Raw genomic sequence first — 21482 nt, 5'->3', positions numbered from 1 at the left:
GATCGCATCCCATGAAATAGACGAGAGCAATGAATTAAGAATGTTGTGTATTTCATCCCAACAGAAGAAAATGTCACTCTCTCGCAACATCATCACACTTCCCTCGCTCTTTATAATTATATCCAAATTTCACAGGCTGATACCAAATGTGAAATGTTCTATGAAATCTTGATATTCCGTAAATTCAAAATGGATAGTTTATAGGTTATTTAAAGTCATTATTTGTTCATATTTTATCAGTTAATTTTTAACAATTAAATATTAATGATATCAGATTTCTACAATCTATTATATTCATAATTGACAATTTCTAAATTCCATTATATATAGAATTCAAAAAATGCAAACTATGAACTAAATATTAATTTAATTTATTAATTATCCTAAGCTGTCAACTAATGTAATACTCCAAATTCATTATCTTGTAAGTGGTGCTCAGTCTTGTCATTGTTGTGGCCACAATGCATAAATATCCTCTGCCAATGAAGCTCATTTGTCCATGATGCTCCTGCATCAGTAGTGAACATGACGCTAGGAGGAGACAATGCCACTTATCGACGAGCGAGAATTTTTTTGCCTTAGCGAATATGTAGAAAATATTCCCTATTACCAACTAGAATTTTTAACTATGAAAAGAAAAATATTTTTTTATAGATCCTATGTCACACTAAATTTTGTATGGTATGAATTATCGAACAAAATGCCACCACAATTTAACATCACTAAAAAATCTTTATGCAAAATTTTTGTGTGTTTACACATATGAGATCAATGATGGTGGTCACATCGATATGAAAGTGTATGATGTATGAATCTATAAGATCATGCAAATTTGATATGATTATATGAAAGTGTATGATGTATGAATCTTTAAGATCATGCAAATTTGATATGATTATATGAAAGTTTTCCTCATGCAAATGCCTTTGAAAAAACATTCTAAATTTCGAAACTCTTCTTTTTTTTGCCACTTTTAAGATAGTGATGAGGCTTATTTAGCTCTGAAGTGTATAAAACTTTGAATTTTTCCTCAAAGTTGGATTCCTCAAAATTTAAATAAGAACTCAAAGATGTAATATTCTAATATCATGTTGGGGTTCAATAATTTCTAAAAAATTGCCTATAAGAAAATTACCTATCACAAAGAGAGATCAAGAAAGATATATTTCCTTAGCAATTTGAGAATTATGTTGTTGACATTAGCTTGAATGAATGATTACAATGAATAATCCATTATTATGAAAGGAGAAATAAACCCTAGATACCCTATGTGAGGGTTAAATTCTATGACAAGTGTCCTCATCCTATGCAATAAGACAACATGACCTATAATTAGTTCAATCTAATACTATAAAACACACTCTTAAGTTTATCTTAAGTGAATAAAGTAAAAGAGGTTTAGTAATTAATTATTAGATGACCACCTTTATATGTCACATTGCTAACCCTGGAGAGCATTTCAATATGCATAGAGATATGTGAAAGGTTATAGTTGTAAGCAAATATTTTTTTAGGCTTATGTATTGTAGTCGAATCACCCCTCACTTCACTTGGCCCTTCATAAGGAATCTAGAGTTTAGACAAAATGATAGTGGTTTTGATGATGTTGAAAAGCCCTCAACACCATTGATAAAAGGGCTTCTAACCTAGACAATCTATTGTGGAGAAATAAATTGAAGAAAAAAGAGGTTAGCGCCCCACTACATTCATTACGTTCTAATCGCTAAGATTTCATAAAGGTGAGGTGAGAGTATATAAAGGGTGGTGTAATAAGCCACTAACTTCTACTACCATTATGAAACATGCCCTTGGAAGAGCTCTAATATAGATTGTAAGGAATCTACAAATAAAATAGATATAATATACATATATATGCATAAATAAGGGCAATAAAATGTATTTATATTTGTAATCCTTTCAATAGAGCATAAGATTTAGACAATACTAAAGATGCTTTTGACGTTGTACTTGTTATTATAATATATCGAATATTAGTTAAAGACAACTACTATTACTCCAAACACGGGGATAAATATTTTTATTCTAATTTATCATATGGGTGACTTACAAAGCATATGCATATGTATTAGAATAGGGTCCCTAATAGTATGAGATATCATATCTAAATCTAGAACAAGGATCATCATGCTCTTATAAATATTCTCAAATATTTTTGTTGGCAAAGAGAAGGATATGTGATGGCTTGGTTCTATTTTGATGTAAATTTAGCAATTAATGTGCTTTCATCTTTTGACGTATTGATAAAAATATTTTGTGGTAAAAAGAATAACAGAACATATTTTCAAATATATATAGTGAAAACCTCCACTTATCTTAATTGCAAATGATGTAAATAATTAAAAACATACTACATATATAATTCAAGATGTATATAGATCGTTGAATTGATATGTAATAGAAAGATTTACTTTTAGATAATTTATGATTAGATGTGCCTTGAAATGATTAATGATTAGATCGTTGAATTGATATATAATAGAAAGATTTACTTTTAGAGATTTATGATTAGATGTGCCTTGAAATGATATACATATACGATTAGTTTTATTATTGTAACTAAATTCTTAATATAATGATCCTCTTAAATTAGTAACTACTTCAACAACTTTTTTAATAAAGTTACATAAACGCTAACATATTATGACACCATGCATTCAAAGACATTAATGCTTTCAAAAACATCTTATCTCAACAAAAACATAGAAATACACAAAAGTAAAAATTGATTTATTATTATAGCTGCTATGTAAGGCAGAAATCATATAGTCGTTATGCATTAGGGAGTGGCATTCGAATCCATAGAAGAAAAGGCATCAAAGAAAATTTATGCAAGCAAGATCGAGGCAATAGTTCTTTCATTTCTAATAAAAATGAATTATATACTGAAATGTGAGATTAATCAAAGTATATAAAGTCATAATCGGATCACCATGTACATGGCGATTAACAGAAGTAGGAGATTATTAAAATGTGTAAAGTCACAATCGGATTACCATGCAGATGGTGATTAACAGAAATATGAGATCAACCACAGAGAATATATTCACAATCAGATCACAGATGTAGCTTTCAGCTTATCTGTAAAGAGTTCCTTTAGCTTGTTGGTTGTTTTCTTGACCTGTGGAAAGTGATATGATCCTTGGCTTTTGTTAAGGAAGCTTTTGTACCAGTTGGTGGAAAGCTTAGGAAGTCGTTTTTCTGTGGTGTAATCAACATGATAAAGGCCAAAACGTTGAGTGTAGCCATAGATCCACTCAAAATTATCCAGAATTGACCACACATAGTAGCCCCTCACATCTGCTCCTTTTCTGAAAAACAAAAACACCCAAAACCATCAATTTGAGCCAAAAGCTAAAGAAAAGGTATTTGAATAGACTAGAAATTGTATAGGCATAAATTTGTAATACCGTATGGCGGCTGCCAGACATGTTAGGTAGCTTTTCAAATACTGAACTCTTCCAACATCATTTACAACATCTGCCGGTGAAGCCGAGGAATCATTCCGTTCAGCATACCCTGTGTGCACATCTGCATATTAGAATGGCGTTTCCGGTCTTACCTCCTTAACGGTAGGTCCAAGCAGAGCGATAGGGTAAACAGCGAATATTCTAATTTTTTGATTTGTTTAGGTGGCTCATTTTAGATCATATTAATTGGTAGATCTTTTATTTTAAGTGGCATTAATAGATGAATAAAAAATTCTTATTAAAAGTATTTTGATTTAATCAACACATTTTAAACTTTGACTTGTTTAGATGACTCATTTTAAATCACATTAATAGATGGATCCCACTAATAGATAAATCTAAAACTCCAACAAACAGTATTTTGATTTAAACAACACTCAAACTTTAACTTGTCTAGATAACCCATCTTAAATCATATTAATAAGTCTATCCCTCATCTTAAATCATATTAATAAGTGAAACTTACTGAAAAACGGCTATAATGAAGAAACCCTTGTTTATGTGTAAGACCCATCAAGTAGATCCATTCACTCACCATTTTCTGTGATGATTATAATTGGGCTGTTATACCTTTGTTTCACGTACATGACAATTTTCTCTATACCTTCCGGCACAACAAAGTTCCCATCCATGCCCGTCTGCAATACCATTGAAATGGAAGATCCACTTACTGCTAATTGGGTATTGTACATGAAAAGGAATTTCTCATAGGTTAAAAGCTAAAAGCCAGACATACCGGCTCACCAATAGGTATTCCATCTCTCTCACCTGCAATAGAAGCCATGTTTATCAAAAATTTGTCCCAAATGAAAGTTTTGGGTTGGAGATAAGTTCCATGCCTTACCAGTTATATAGACGAGACAATCCGGATAACTGGTTATTTTCAAACAATGAGAAAAGAGGCAATCCCTGGCGTACAATGTGCTGTAATGGTTAAGGCCGATAAAATCATAAGATCCTCTCAATTTCTCCTGCATTTGCCTGGAAAACGTAGGCAGACGCTGTCCTAACATTTGGCGCATTTCAGGAGGATAATGCCCATAAACAATTGGGTCTAGAAACCTATTAAATCATACCCACAAACGGTAACGTAAGTGTCGAATTGCAAACAGTAAATTTTTAAGTGGCAATGAATGGAAGACTCTGAAATGCGCCAATTATGGTTGGTTGGTGTGAGTGTAGGATCTGTTTTTTTGCGTTGTGTATTGATTCTTGAATTTGATTATGTAATATTTGTTAATATCAATGTTTAAGATCATATTGTATGATCTATTGTGGGAAAAATCGTTTCTGAATTTTCCTCTAGCTCAATCTCATCCTGATAATAAATCATGAAATAAAAACCCTTAAAAAATATTACACAATCAGATTCAAAAATTCATGAGGTAAAAAGTGTTCCCTACCAGGCCGTTTCGAATGCTAACACTCTGTGCACTGCAACTCTGTCATCTGTTTGATTCCTCATAGGCTTGTACCATACAGTAGATATCACAATACCAATAGATCCTGCATGCTTACTCTGCAATTTTGTAGATAAATAGTTATTGGTAATCTATAAATTGTATAAAAAGATCAAATCTGTATTCTTACTCTGCAATTATGGAGATAGATGGTTATTGGTAATCTATAAACTGTATGAAAAGATCAAACCTGCTCTACTCTTCTCGAACATCAAATGATTTAATAGTTAAACAGAACAATAATTTAAAAATAGTAGATTTGCTTCTTATAGATTGAACACCTTTGAAACAAATTTATCTTGTAACCTGATATTTTTGTCTGTAGATATCTACTGCTGCTGCATGTGATAATATAACATTATGGGCAGCCAGGTAGGGTTCTGTTTTTGAATTGCCCTCACTGCAATTCCCATAAGGCCAAGAACACCGAGCTGGTGGGTAAAGTCCCGTTAGATAACCCTTCTCAATAAATACATTTGGCTCATTGAATGTCACCCAGTATTTCACTCTGTCCCCAAAAGCTGCAAAGCAAATTTCTGCAAATGCTTCGAAGTCCTTTCTGCATAACTCCCATTATGTCAATATTTGGACAAAAAAAATCAACTGTTATAGAAAATGAACACGACAGAGAGGTTATATAATCTACATAATTTTGGGACTTAACCAGCCGCCATATTCATCCTGTAAGTGCTGTGGTAGGTCATAATGATTCAATGTCACCAACGGTTCTATTCCTGCACAAATGAAAAATATTATGAAATAGTAGTAAGGGTGTGATTTTAAGGGATACTTTTGGTCACAGCTCGTACATACCCTTGGAGAGCAATGCATCGATAAGATCATTGTAGAACTTAATTCCCTCCTTGTTGATAGCTCCTCTTCCAACTTTATCAATAACATAAAAAACAAATGAATTCCATGAGTATTATCCTTTTTGTTCTCAAGGTAAGGGCTTAAACAGATCATATGTGATACTTTTATTTTTAAGGTGGGGTTTAAAGTGTGACAACGATTTGAATTAAACAATTGGATACAACACATTAATTGTTTGGTTTCTATTGTTTTCAATAAAAAAGATAATGATATATACCTGGAAGAATTCGAGACCATGATATGGAGAAGCGATAAGAATCCACTCCAAGGGAATACATCAAATCAATATCTCCCTAGATTACATCACACTTTTCATTAAGATCAAGAAACTAATTATTGAAGCATTCTAATTTCTTACAAACAACTTTTTTCTCAGCTTATACCTCTTTTTTATATTTCAAATCACACTTCCTAATATTACTTCTTTATTCTAATAATAAATCACTAAATATAATCTAAAATATTATGGAAACGGAGATTTAAAAAGCTTTTAAAAGTGAGTTTTTATTAGAAAACAAGAGCCACCCAATTATGTACAAATACCAAGTAACGATGATAGTGGTCATCAGCTACATCCCCATTGCTTCGGTCCATGATACTTCCTGTGGTATGAAGCATAGTCATGGAAAAGTAAAAAAGGAGAAATCAAGTGTAGAAATGATGAATACATCTCTGAACATACCAGGGCGATTGTGTGTAAAAGTATCCCAATTGCTGAGACCCTTCCCATCTTCCAAATATGCACCTTCCACCTGCAAACAACTGGTTAACTTGATGATTACAGAATTATAGAAAATAAGTATATACTAGAAATGAAGGAATCTAACCTGATAGGAAGAGGTAGCAGTTCCAAACATGAATCCTTTTGGAAAACTGCTTCTATCAATCTCTGCATCACCTAAGGCTAAAACTGAACCCACCATTATCAAAATCACAACTATTGTTTTGGACATGATTGCCCAATCCTCCATGTCAAATACTAGAAAAAGCAATTGCAAAATGAGAAACAAAAGGCAAAGTGTGAGATTGTAAGGGAGTTTGGTGTCCTTTTATAAGAAAAAAGCGTAGAAAAAGTGCGTTAGGTTGGTTAGCAGTCGATTTAGATAACGGAAAAACAGACGACATGAATTGTAGTTGTATGTGGCTGTCAAGTTGATGTAGTTTTCGTTGCCAAATAGAAAACGATTATCTCTACACCTCAATCCAAACCAAATCCTTAAAAACTCCAGTCAATATATAGCTGGAAAGTTCGACGATGGGATTATAGCAAGAAGCCATGAGAGCTGAGTGAGAGGAGGATATTGAGAGATTGTTTGTGTTATGTCGGTGAGGGCGAAAGAAGCAGGTTCAATTGAGGGAAACATTTGACGAGAAGACATTTGAGTGTTATCTCACCTTCTTTTACCATAAGACAAAGCAAATCCACGTTTAATATCTCTGAGATTTACAATCCTGGGTCCCAAAACTTTTTTTTCACTAGTATGGGTAGATTGAATTTTATATATACATAGAGAGAGAGAAGTGGTCAATCTTAGAAATTCTTAAGAAAATCCATCTTTAGTATTTTTCAGATCTATAAAGTTGGAGTTTCAATGCGTTTTTTCAAGTACTATTAATGTGGACAGATGACATAATTTTTTTTTATAAAAGACTCTTTGGTCAATGTTAGAAAATCTATAATATCTTTTAGATTTATAATTTTAGGGTCTCAATACGTGGTATTAATGTGGGTAGAAATTTAAAGAGACATTTTAGTCAATATTAGAAGTTTGATGCTTAAGTAAGTACAAATATTAATTCAAAGGGATTAATGTTAAATTTAAAGTAGCTCGCATATGTATATACACACATAATGGGTAGATCACATAATATAAATTTTAAAATATTTAAAATATAAGAAATGGTGTCATTATTCTAAACATGCAAACTAGGAATCATTTCTAATTCTTATATTCACTGGACAACAATCAGTCAGGCTCAACTTCAATCCCCTAAGAAAGCTAAGTGTTGATGATTAATTGTTTTATCTTTTATTGATTGGATACAAAATGATGCAAGAGTTAGGTAGGATTCTAGGAAACTGATAAGAATCAATGTAAACAAAAAGATAAATAACATTAAACCAACTCAGATGTAAAGATGAATCCGTCACTGAAATCTAAGCTTGAAAGTTCTAGTCTATGGAGCTAAGAATCCTAGACCTAGGGGTGTCTTTATGAACTAAGAATTATAGATTCTAAATTAGGATGCTCTGTAGACCATTCTCCCAAAATTTCAGCAAAAGAGTGTTAGCCTATCGAGTGATGCTCCATAGATTAGATGTTTCCACCTATTCAAAATCTAGAACTATATTTCTCAATTTGCACTCTGTGAATTTGTAACTCTATATTGTTGGATTTAAAACTTGCACATAGAAAATAAGGGAAAAGTGTTGTGTTGTATAGGGGCTTGCCTAGGTCAAACCCCATGTAGGAGTTAGCCAACTCTAAAACAATGATGATTAGAAATGAGAACTTACCCTCAGTTGTGCAGAGGCTAAATATGCAGTAAAATATTGAATTGAAATGATATAACCTCATGATTGATAATGGTGGTGATGCAATGCTCTTTGAATAAGGCCTTCAAGGGTTAATACAATAATAGGAAATGAAGAGACAAGATCAGTCATGAAAACATATTTCATGTAGATTTTTGTAGCTTGCTACTCCATAATACTTAGTTTCAAAGATACTTGTTATAGGGATCACAAGGTTTTCCTATTTTTGGTTGACTTCCAATGGACATATTAAATTATTAGGATTAGATAACAAATGGCAGAAATTGGCACCCTGACACTTTAATTTTGGGCCCTTTTGGGGGAGACTATGGTGTTAGGCACCCTAGTCCACTAGGACTATACTACTAAGCACCCGAGCTCACCCAAAATAGGAGCAAAGAAGGATGGATGCAAAGTGCATAGGCCCAAGACATAGGATCAAGTCACCAAATAAGCATATGGAAACAATTTGGTAGTGACAAGGCCATAAATAGGCTAAAAATGACTATGAGAGGGAACACTCAAGCAAGAGCCCAAAAAGGAGTGTGAAATTTTAGAAGGAGTATGAACTTATGCTCATACACATGGGTAGTAGAAAGAAATAGAGAAAGAGAGAGAGAAATTGAGAGCAACACTAATAATAAATAAGATGCCACTAATTTGAAAGAACAAGCCCCAAGCTTAGGATCTTAACTCACACAACAACATCCAAGGAAGGACACACAAAACTAGACAAAACAAAATAAAAAAGAAAAGCCAAAGGCAAAAAAAGGTCAAACAAAAAGACAAAGAAAAGGGTTTAGTACTAAAAAAATGCTCCAAGTCAACTAGTTGAAGAGAGTTTGATAATAAAAATGTCTAGCAACAACTAATATCACTCTCAAAATGTTATTACATGAGCACAAGTGGTCTTATAGAAAGAGAAAGAGCATACACCAATTGATGAGACAAGAAATCGTGATCTAACAAATAGCGGGGTATGTTATGCTATGGGTCAATGGGGAGAAATAACCAAAAATACCATTGCCCAACAAGGTTCATTATGTTAGGTGATTCATGATTGTGTTATGCTAGGTGATCCATGAAAGAGAGAGAGAGAGAGAGAGAGAGAGAGAGAGAGAGAGAGAGAGAGAGAGAGAGAGAGAGAGAGAGAGAGAGAGAGAGACATGCATTGCACTAGACAACAAGGTACTACAACTGGTGTTGCAGTTGATAATTATACATTGTTGTGCATAATCGTGTGAAAGCTGCATAATCAGAAAACAAAAGCTTATTTATAATATCTTTTTGCATATTAGTAATGAAAATTCTTTGAACATCACCATCAAGCACAAGATAAGCAATTTGTAAATGCAAATGTTTATATCTACCAATAAAATTAGTCATTTTTTCTTGAACTCTTTGTTTACAATGCATCAAATCAATTAAAGTAATTTGATGACCAATATTGTTTTGAAAATGTTAGACAAATGAATTAGACAATTTTTGAAGAGAATAAATTGAATGAGGGAAAGAGAAAGCCACTGCAAAGCTTTTTCTCATCAGGTACGGGTATATTGTTTTGCCATGAATCTATGATCATGCAATAAGTCACTAGACAAAGTTTGAAATATTTCCACATTCAGGTTTGGGGTCACCTAAATGCCATTATATTTCTCCAAATGGGGAACGTCCATGTATTGTGGGACAAGAGTACAAATGATGTCATCTAAAAGTGAGCTAGCAATATCACGTGTAGGAAGATTGAATCTAGATTGGGTTATGGAAGCCAATTTTTGTTGCAAATAGAAACAATTTTGGACTAAATTATTTATAGTGGCTTCGATGCATGAATTGGAGTTGGGCATGTTAGATTGTGATGGAGGTGTAATATTATGATAGGTATAGGTGGAGCATTAGGATAAGTAGGTAAAATGTTATGATAGGTGGGTAAAGGAGATGATTGGGAAACAAATGGAAGGCTAATGGAAGGAGTTATGTAGGAGAATTGATTGATAGGATTCTCCTCATTAATAACATGTGTAGAATATAATTTTTGTAGAGGTAGAAAAAATATAATATGTATATGTAAGAAAATTAGGCAAAGATGTAGGATGGAATGCTCAACTGGGTTTGTAGGATTTCAATGATCAAGCAATTCGACACAATTTTTAATTGTCGTAACATCAGTGTCCACAATATGAGCAATACTATGCAACACATTCACACCATGTTCATCACTTTGAATCAATCTTCTCAAAACCTCAAACAAGGGGACTACCTCTCAACCCAAGTGTTCTTGACTCATACATTGTTTAAACTCACCTAATTTTTGGTCAAGGTTCCCCAACAATTCATAGTCACCAAGAGTTGATTTAGAGAGACATATTCATCATTAGAAGCATGAGGGGAATGGTTCTAGACAATGTTAGGTATGTCTTATGTAGGAATTGAGGATTCACCCAAGTTGCCATAGAATAGGTTAGTCAACATAGGCTCAATACCCTTAGTATTTAAACTTTGGGAAGCCATAAGTCTATAACTTCTTATAACTAGGATATTGGATTTGAGACAAAGGGTTGTGAAATTGATACACAAAGAGGGCAAAGCTAATGAAATAGATTTTTACTCATAATTCCTCACATATAATTGATAATGTAACCAAAAGAAGTACTAAAAATAAAATTTCACAATTGAATGATCAATTAACCTTTTAATTAAGAAAAATGCATTATAGAAATGATAGATTTGAACAATTAATGCTTCTAAATTTTAAAATCATATGCAATAAAAATCAAATTTGAGCCTATAAATTATAAATTATGTAATGCACAAATTAGGTTCATGCAAATGTAAGGTGGTGAGAATGGGATTCACTAGAATAAACATGAAAACTATAAATCAAACACATTCACAACAATATCACATTAAGGTGAATAAAATTCAATAGGATCAACCTCAAACCTATTGGAAAGCATTGGGCACAAATTGAATTCCACTCACCTTGTTTTATTTGAATTGATATGGTTTGAAAATAATATAAACTAGGGTTAACGATGCAAAATTAAGAGAAATCGACATAAACAAAGTATTTAGGAGTTGATAGCAAACACTAAGCATAGATGTGGAAATAGGAATTAGAGAGGAACATGCGTCTAAAATTTGAGCTTGAAAATCCTAAACTATGGGGCTAAGTGACCTAGTCCTGAAGGTGTCAGATTTAGATATCAAAATAATTTTGGGATCAAAATTTCGCTTAGAATATCCTCCTAAAATTTCATCAGAAAAGTGTCAGACACTATTCACCAATTACCATTGTCTAGGGTTTTTTGGTTCTTCAAAATTTGCTTCAATTTGTCTTAGTGTATACTTTCTAGATCTATATTCCTTCTCTTTTAAACCCGTCAACTGAACACACAAGAGAGGAAAAATGTTGTTGTGTTGATAGGGGTTAATTCCTAGGTCAAACCTTGGGGTTGGAATTAACCCTATGATGAATAAAATAGAAAAGAGAGCTTACCCTTGTAGGGAAGAGGTTAGATCTATTTATAAATATTGAATTGAAATGTTATACCTTATCTATGAATCTCCTTTGGCTTGAAGCCTTCATAAAAAGGTTATGTTGTCATGTAGGATGCCATCTTAAATGCTTGAAATCTGAATACTTGACCTCTCCTTCACTACCTTAATGATACTTGATTACTTGCTCACTTGAATTTGAATTTGAAAATTGTAGAGCTTAATGATTAAGACATGTTTCAAATGAGGGTATAAGACTTGCTTTTATACCTATCCTCATGAAATGTGTTGAAATTTATAAAGAAGGCTAACATCAAAAAATCATTTTCCGCTCAACTTTTTTTGACTATTAAAGGGTTAAAAAATGGGCCCTTTTGGTTTGGACTATGACATCTAGAGTCCTATTCCAACTCATTTGGGCTGAGTCAAGGTCCATAAGTCAAAGTAGAGAATGAAGATCATAGATTTGGCACTGGTGTGAGCAGAATCAGGCATAATGAGGGTATAAAGGGAAAAAATGCCAAAGTGAGGCCCAAGTGAGTATGAAATTGTATAAGGATACAATTTATGACACTACAATTAGGTAATAAATGAAAATGTGACTGCAAATGGATGTTTTAGTATGCACTAGGATATTATTTGATATGAGACCACGAAATGGGTGTTGCAATGACACCAATCACAAATAATGATGAGGCCTTATATGCCCACCTTAAGACGTCAACATACTTCCATGTTGATATCTTAACTTGGAAGATAAAGATGCATATTAAGAATATAAACCTTCCACACCAAAGAGATATCCTTAATGAAATGTAAGTGTTCCAATCTAGGAATAAGATCCTTATAAAGAGTACAATCTTCAAGCAAGGAGGAGATAGTTGTAAAAGAGATATTTTGCAATAAGTATAAAGGGATCCTCATGAAAGATACTTGACTATAAAAGAGGGAGAAAGGGATCTTTTCCTAAATATATCTACCTCCAAAAAGAGAGGAGATCTTTAATAAAGAAGACATCTTTAACACTAATAAAAGGGAAGGAGGTCCAAAATACACACCTTCAGAATTGCTAGGAGAGGGAATTCTTGATGAATAATTGCATGCTGTTAGCACCAAGGAGAGATCATGTATCAAGACATACACTTTAAAGAAAGAAAGAGGTCCTAATCAATGATACACACCTCCAATCAAGGAGAAAATCCTCATAGAGGACAAACAATTATATAAAAGAAAGGGTATCCTTACAAAAGATGCAACTTAACAAAGGAAAAATGGATCCTTAGGAAGGACTAATGATTGAAAAATTATTCTTTCCACCCAACATGGAGGCAAGAATAATTAACAAATAATGTTGAGCTAGCCAAGTATGATTGCACATGAAATTATACCACCATGAATGACAATGAGACCCAAAAAGGTAAGATACTATTTTCATATAGTGAGGAGAAACATAATAGGTTTAAAGATGTTATTGAATTACATGACAAGTAAAATATGGAGAAAGATCAATATAAAATGTTCTATGAAAAAGACCATTATGAAAAAGTTCACTAACATATTTATTCAATGCTCTATAACCAACAATATTATGACCATACATACGATAATAATCACAAAAGAATAAGTTCATGTGATCACCTTTTTGAGTTTCATAATCCCTTAAAGGTGGAAGAATGATCAATTCATCTCTTAGGATGCTTAAAAATATTTGGTCTTCTTTAGATAAGGGTAATTTTTTAGGCACTATTTCTATATCATGTGTTGGAAAAGTGTACATGTTTAGGGATAATTAAGGATATGGTGTATTAGAGATTATTGGATATTGTTGAGAAGTTTGTTAGAATGATGTGTGTCCATTGATGTCAACATATTCTTCTATTTATTCCAGTGTTGCAGTCAGATTGAATGAGTTTTTTTAGCACGTGTGTTGCAGATGGCTGATGTGGATTATTGGGTTTTGAGATACTTATCTCTAGATGATTCAACAAAAATTTTAGTGATCTGCATGATGATTTGATCGAGTTGTGAGGTCCGGTATTATGGTTGATATTCAGTTGTTCATGTTATTCAATATTTTGGTTTGTGCTATGCTTTTCTCTAAAATTCTAATATCTTTAGTTGCAGATGTATCTTGGACATCGATGTGTGTCCTCAGTTTGATTGGTTCATGATTTGGAAATCCACAAGCGAATCTTTCAGGTTAACAATCAATTATGTTGGTGTTCTTAAGCTCCAGTAGAGAGATGATGATGATTCTAGTAATCTGAGTTGTTGTGGTGCAATTCACATTGCTTGTGAATATTTCTAGATCATGTTCTATACACATTGATTGTTGTGCGTGTTATTAAAGATTTTCCTTGTTCGATGATGTTCTTCATTTTATGCACCATTCATGATGTGGTAGTGTGTTGCAGATGATTGAGGCATAATTCTTGGAGGTGTTTCATATTTGTGGTGGTTGTTTATGTCCAAACTATTTCTTAGCTGACATTGTTTTGGTCCACATGTATTGTTGTAGTGTGTGAGGTTATTGTTTAATAATTTATGTTGAGGGTTTAACCAACCTTGAAATATAGGTTGATGACTTGTATAAATGAAATTAATAATCATTGAGAGGCATCATGCTATGTGTGAATATTGTATCAATCATTAAGTAGTAGGGAAGTTGTGTGAATTTATGCAAAGAAGTGCGTTGCATAAAAGATTTGACAATGAGCTTAACTGAAACTGTACCCAAGCATATGGAGATGCTATTATCACAGCTCATGTAATCTGGATTGTTGTTTGAATTCTTTTGTAAGTCAATGTGACTTCCTGTAAGGAAGTGAGACTTCTCTAAGGGTTGTAGCCCTTCTAGGTTTCTTGTTTGAGCAGTGAGGTTTAGGTAGTGTGCCTGAATGCATGTGCATTCCCCATTGTAATATTTACATTTACTCCTAACGGGGTATTATCTCATTGTGGGTAGGTTCCCACCGTGATTTTTCCCTTAACCAGGTTTTCCACGTCAAAAATCTTGGTGTTGTGTGTGTTATTGATGTGGTATTATTTCATGCTTTAAATTGTTAATTATAAGATCTAATTTGTGGTTTAAGTTGCAGTAAGTTTTTTAGCAAACTGATTAAGGCCCCCCCCTCTCTCAGTTTGCTGCATTATTTCCTACAATTGGTATCAGAGATAGAACCTTCAGAAGAACATTAACCACTTGAGGAGATCCAGGATGGAAACCTTTTCTTTCAAGAAGGATATTTTGAGATTTGATGGAACGAACTACACTTTCTAGAAAATTCGAATGCAATGTCATTTGAGATGCAATGGAGAAGATGCTGGAAGATTATTAAGAATGTATATAATGTTCCTCATAATGGTCCTACTAATTTGGATGAGATAAAGGAAGAAGAATTCAATATTAGAGCTAAGTAATAATTTTTGAGTGCCTTGACAAATTCTAAAATGACTAATGTGATGGACTTAGAGACTGCTCATCAAATCTGGATAAAATTGGAGACCTTGAATGAAGGTGATAGCCATGTGAAGATTTCTAAGTTGCAGATCTTGAAGGACAAATATGAAAACTTAAAGATGAGAGAAGATGAGAACTTTACTTCTTTTATGCAAAAAGTGAATGAGCTTGTGTGTGGAATCAGATGTGTCGGTGGAGTCTTAGAAGAATTTGAGATTGTTACTAAAGTGTTGAGATCCTTGCCTCCTTCTTACAAACATAAAGTTGTCGCTATTGATGAGATCCAAATTGTGACAAATGTGACAAGAGACATGCTAATTGTAAACTTACTACTTTTGAGTTGAGTGAGTTTAGAGATTCTATTCTTAAGAGTGAATCTGCATTCAAAGCTACTATTTTTGGGAAGTAGAGATGATTCGGGAGAAAGTTCTACAAGAGTATCTAGATATGAGAAAGAAATGAAAGAGATGGAAGATGAAGAAAGAGAGCTTGAGGAGCTTAAAGCACTTATTGCCAGAAGACTACCTAAAGGTGTTGGTAAGTATGAAGGAAAGTTACCTCTAAAATGTTTTTCATGTAGTAAGATAGGACAGTTTGCATCAAGGTGTTCAGAAAGAGATAGAAATCCTAAGAAGCCATTTAAGCCATATACGCCTAAATATCAAAAGAATTGTTATTATGTTGTCGATGAAGGTGTGACATATGATGAGTCAGATAAGGGAAATTTAGGAGATGATTTTTTGTTAATTGATATCATGGAAGATGATCCTGTAGCTACAAATTCTACAAGTTACATTAATGAGGGGAAAACTTTGGCTGCTAAATTTGAGGAGAAAGATGAATGGGTAATTGTCAGTGGTTTCTCTCATCATATGATATGTGATAAGAGTAAATTTGTAAATTTGGAAAATTATGATGGTGGTATAGTAAGATTTGGTGATAACAAATCTTATGTAATCCATGGTAGAGGTTCTATTTCTTTTGATGGTAAACACAATACTGATGATGTGTTGTATACTGAAGGTTTAAAGCATAATGTTTTGAGTGTTGGTCAGATGGTTGATAAGGGATATAACTTGCAATTCAAGAATGAAAAATGTGAGATCTTGAGTAGCTTGGGAATTGAGATTACATTAGGTACAAAGACTAAAGGTAATATCTTTCACTTGAATACTGGTGGTAAAAGTTGTTTAATTGCTTAGATTGATGAAATTGGGTTATGGCATAGAAGTGTGTCATGTAGATTTTGAATGCATGGTTAAGATGAGCTCTACAAAAGCAGGGAGATATCTACCAAAGCTAATAAAGCCTTCTAATCTAGTATGTAAGGAATGCCAATTAGGGAAGAAGACAAGAGTTGCTTTTAAGACAAAACAATATAATTCTAATGGAGTGTTGGATCTTGTGCATACTAATCTGTGTGGTCCTTCTAGAGTGAGAAGCTTGCAGGGTGACATGTATTTCATGTTGTTGATTGATGATTATTCAAGAATGATGTGGGTTACCTTCTTAAGGGAGAAGTCTAAAGCATTAGAGAAGTTCAATATTTTCAAAGCTATGGTTGAAACTGAGGCTAGATTGAAGCCGAAGTGTTTGAGATCTGATAGTGGTGGATAATACACTTCCAATGAGTTTAATGCATATTGTGAAGAGCATGGAGTTAAGAGATAGTTATCTGCTCCTAGGACACCACAACAGAATGGTGTTGTAGAGAGACAGAATAGAATAGTTCGATAAGCTTCTAGAACCATGATGATTGAAGGAAAATTTTTGCATGTGTATTGCCCCCTCTCTTTTGGTTTGTCAGACTTTATGTTTTTGAGTTTCTGTGTGTGGTTTCGACACCTTTGGTGTTGGTTAATTTTGGTTTTGGATGTGATGTTTGTCTATGTTCCCTAGGCCTCATAGCGGGGGCATTACAGTTGCTATCAGAGCCCATGTTCAAACACTGGGAACCTCTGGGTGACACTTGGGTTCTCTCTTTTGTTGATGTTTGTTAGTCTTTTGCATGCAATTTAATTCTCGTCCTAAGCTTGTCCCTTGCGTGTTGTTTTGTTGCCTAGAAGGATGCCAAGAGAACGAGGAAGAGGTCATGGTAGAGACCGAGGTAGGGGACACAGAAGAGGGGTAGCTATTGATAGTCCCCCACACAAAGTTCCCATGGGGATTCTAGTAATCAGAAATGTGAGCAGTCTGCGTTAGCAAGAAATCAGTTACAGGTATTGCTAGAGAAGCTCCTTGACCATTTGGGTCCCCGCCAGGAGAATGGGGCTTGTGAAAGGTCACCAGTGAGGCTAATTAGTGATATGTCTGAACGGGAGGCTGCATTCATGAGAGATTTGATGAGAAATCAACCTCCTAAATTTTATGGTACTAGAATTGGTCTAGAGGTAGAAAATTGGTTGATTGAATTAGGGATATTTTTTTGGTGGTGATTTTTTGGGGTTGGGCAAAGAAGCTCTGTGGTGAAGAATTTTGGGGGTTTTTGGAAAAGTTTTTGAAGGGAGATTTTTTTTTGGGTATGCTGGAGTTTCTGGAGATTATTCTGTAATTTATTGGCAAATATTTCTTGAGGATTTAGTTTGGATTTGGCTGGCTTTTTGGTTTGGATCGAGGATTTTCTGATTGCAGCTTCTATGTCTTCATACGTTCTTTCCAATTAGCGTTTCGAGGTAGGAATTCTACCCTCCTCTTGCATGTTAAAATTTCTTTTCAAAATTGTAGAAATAAATTGGGGATTTTGGTTTTCAGATTGTTAAATTTGGGAAAAGCATTTACAGTGTTCGGAGAGATAAATGGGTTTTTGGGATTGGATTGGATTTTTTTATTTTTATTTTTTTTAAAGGGGGACTTTGTTAAATGTAATCCTTAATTTTTAACTTGGGGTTGTATTTCTTTTATTTCTGGTAAAATTTGTTATTGGGTTTTATGGATTTTTTGGGAAACTTGAGGAAAGAAGCTGTGTATTCATTTTATGTTCCTGCAAATCATGGGTAAATCATGTTCTTGGTTAAAATAAGATTTTTATTTTAGAATATGGGAGGGTTGCACTCTAGTAAATTTTAGTTCAGAAAAATTTTGGGGATTGAAATTGTTGAGATATTATCATTGACAGATTTGTGAGATAGAGAAAATTTATGTCTTCAATTTGATTGTCTCTTAATAAGTAAAAGATTATGTTTCTTTTTTTATTTTTAATTTATCCAAATATATATTTATGTTGTTCATGATCAAAATCCTCTGTAAATTATTGGGATTTTGTGATTATATATATATATATATATATATATATATATATATATATATATATATATATATATATATATATATATATATATATATATATATATATATATATATATATATATATATATATATTGGCAATATGTTGGATTTGGTTAAGTGTTGTAATTGATGTCAACACTGTATCTCGGTTAATCTTGGTGATCATCTTGGTTTTGGCTGTGATTCTAATCCGGTATGATCAGATCTATGGATTCAATTTTGGATGCTTACTCTGGATGTTTATATGTTTTCCATACTCTGTTGGTTCATGATTTGGTGCTCTGGCTGCTATCGCTTTTGTTCCCGGTTGGTATTTCCTGGTACCGGTTAGCTTTACCGGTAAACGATATTTGATGATGGTCCTATTTGGATCCGTTTAGTCTTTCTGTGTTATTGCACTGAGGGTTTCTATCGATTGGTGAAACATGTTGGATTTTGGTCTTAACAGAATTTTCAACGTATGGAATTATTTGGATATTTGAATTAGGTCCATGCTATGTAATGTAAATCATAATATTGGTCTAGTGGTATTGTGTGATCTATTTTTTGTAATAATGGGTTTATGGGTTTAGGGTTTAGCCAACCTTGGCAATAAGGTTGATGATCTATATTTATAGGGGACTTATTCATGTAATTGGTATCGAGGTTTTTGGGATCGGTGGTTTTGTTGGCATTATCAGTGAAAGGTTTATGTGTGAATAGAGTCATATCATTTTGGTGAATTTTTTGTATTGCAAGACAGACATCTGTGCTTAACCGAAACTATATCAAGCATTAGTAGACACTACTTTCACAATTCATTCTTTCCGGATTGTAGTCCGATGTTTTGTAAGCGAGATCTAGGTGGTTGGCCTGATTGCAAGTGCAATCCCCATTGTAATTATTTCACATACTATTGCCAAAGTATTATCTGATTGTGGGTAGGGTTTCCCACCGTGGTTTTTCCTTTTATCGGGTTTTCCACGTCAAAATTATTGGTGTCATGTGTGTTGTGCTTTCATGGTTTATCTTTCATTGTGTTGTGCTCTAGTATAAAGTTTTAATTTTAATTAACTATTTTACTTGTGACAAAATTGATTCACCTCCCCCCCCCCCCCCGGCTTAGTTTTCTCCCGGTATCAGATCATTCCAACAATTGGTATCAATGCAAGGTCCTCTCTGCACAAGCTTAACTGCTTGAGGAGATCCGATGGCATTAGCATCAAGTTCTACATTCAATCCCTATCAGAAGGAAAGTCCCAGATTTGATGGTACAATTTAAAAAATATAGAAGGAGCGAATGAAGATTCATCTAAGATGTCTTGGAGCTGAAGTTTGGGAGATAGTGGAGAAAGGGTAACACCGACACCTGCTGATGAATAAAAGAGAGCTGAAAATAATGTTAGAGAAAAAGAAGCCTTGTTGAGCATCCTATTTGATGAAAAACTATTGAATGTCATAGAGTTGGAGAATGCAAAGTAGATATGGTTGAAACTTGAAACTCTTTATGAAGGTGACCAGGCAATAAAGATTGCAAAACTTGAAGGTTTCTGGGTAAGGTATGAAACTTTGAAGAGGGAAGAAGATGAGAAGATTAGTTCTTTCATGGATAGAGTGAATGAAATTGTCATGAGAATCAAATGTTGCAATGGATCAGTCAGTGAGGATGAGATTGTGTCAAAGATTCTGAGAGTTATACCTCCGGAGCTTACAAGATGAAGGCTACTACAATCAATGAACTCCAAACAATGTAAAGTACCCCTGTTACCAGAGAGACATTGCTTGGGAAACTGACTGCTTTTGAGCTTGAAGAACTTGGAGATCAGAGTGCTGCTAAAATTGAGACTGCATTTAAAGCATCTACCTCTGGTAAGCAGAAGATAGATTGGAAGGAGTTATATGCTAAATACTTGGAGGACATTGAAAGAGAAGAAAGAGAACTTGAAGAGCTGGAAGCCTCGATTTATAGAATAATTCCTAAAGGACCAGTTGGAAGTAAGTATGAAGGAAAAGTCTCTTATAAATGTTTTTCATGCAATAAGATTGGTCATTTTGCTTCTAGATGCCTTGAAAGAGCTTCTAGGAATCATGAAAGATTTGTAAGAAATTATAAGTCTAATCCCTAATATTAGAGAAGACCTAGATTTAGAAGGAATAAGGACAAATAATGATATTATTCTGGTGATGATGATGATGAACCTACAAGTGGAACCAACAATGGAAGCTCTGGTAATGAATGGGTCTTTATTGCTATCAAAGACGATTCATCAGAATCTATCATTGAAGCAACGCATATTGAGGAAAATGATTTAGCTGCAAAAATTGAAGAAAAGGATGAATGGGTTATAGACAGTGGTTGTGTTGTTCTCAAAAATGAGAAACCCAAGTTCACCTGCAAGCTATCTATGAAATAGCCAGCTTTAATACAATGAAGAGCTTCAGGACTTGGACAACATAACAAGGATTTGAATCCTTCTACTCTTCAGGCTCTGCAAAACTTAGGTGGGTGTACCTTTGATGCATTGACTCAGACCCATTACACACATATGGCAGCATCAATAAAAGTAGATAGATCTCATAAGGCTTCACAACTAGGAGGTTACTGCAGATGGGCTAGATCTAAATTGACATCTCAACTAATTTAAAGAATGAGATAGGTGGAACAAACTAAAACTACAAACATAAAAGCAAATGGATATTTGATTTCTAAAAAATCTCTGAGAATCTCCATAATCTGCAAGACCAGTGCCTTATCCAAGGGGAACAAAGTCATACATCAAACTATAAATGGGAACCTCTACTGCAAGTCCATCTTCATATTAAAATATTACTGCATAAATGTATTACTCATCATCAAATCTTGAATACATATTCCATTATTTATGATTGATTATAGAGTTTAA

General features: G+C 33.7%; 1 protein-coding gene across 1 annotated transcript; it reads right to left on the bottom strand.

The window, feature by feature from the left end:
* Window positions 1–2859: 2859 nt before the first annotated feature.
* On the bottom strand, window positions 2860–6848 carry LOC131075678 (beta-glucosidase 18). The gene is made up of 13 exons (XM_058012530.2): window positions 6649–6848; window positions 6504–6573; window positions 6365–6423; window positions 6039–6114; window positions 5762–5833; window positions 5595–5682; window positions 5255–5507; window positions 4892–5007; window positions 4333–4550; window positions 4225–4256; window positions 4024–4126; window positions 3429–3537; window positions 2860–3329 (listed from the first exon to the last, which is right to left on the bottom strand). The coding sequence occupies exons 1-13, from the start codon at window positions 6790–6792 to the stop codon at window positions 3071–3073; spliced, it is 1599 nt and encodes a 532-aa protein (XP_057868513.2). The 5' UTR covers window positions 6793–6848; the 3' UTR covers window positions 2860–3070.
* Between the last annotated feature and the right edge of the window lie 14634 nt (window positions 6849–21482).

Source organism: Cryptomeria japonica, chromosome 3 (assembly GCF_030272615.1).
Source record: "Cryptomeria japonica chromosome 3, Sugi_1.0, whole genome shotgun sequence".
In the NCBI taxonomy this organism is placed as follows: Eukaryota; Viridiplantae; Streptophyta; class Pinopsida; order Cupressales; family Cupressaceae; genus Cryptomeria; species Cryptomeria japonica.
Note: the sequence above shows the minus strand (reverse complement) of the source record. Positions and strands in the feature narration are given on the sequence as shown.

Coding starts and splice junctions, on each gene's coding strand:
- LOC131075678 (XM_058012530.2), bottom strand. CDS start 6,792: ATGGAGGATTGGGCAATCATGTCCAAAACAATAGTTGTGATTTTGATA. Junction 5,508..5,594: donor TGGTTAAGTCCCAAAATTAT/GTAGATTATATA, acceptor GGAGTTATGCAG/AAAGGACTTCGAAGCATTTG. Junction 4,127..4,224: donor GAATACCTATTGGTGAGCCG/GTATGTCTGGCT, acceptor ATGGTATTGCAG/ACGGGCATGGATGGGAACTT.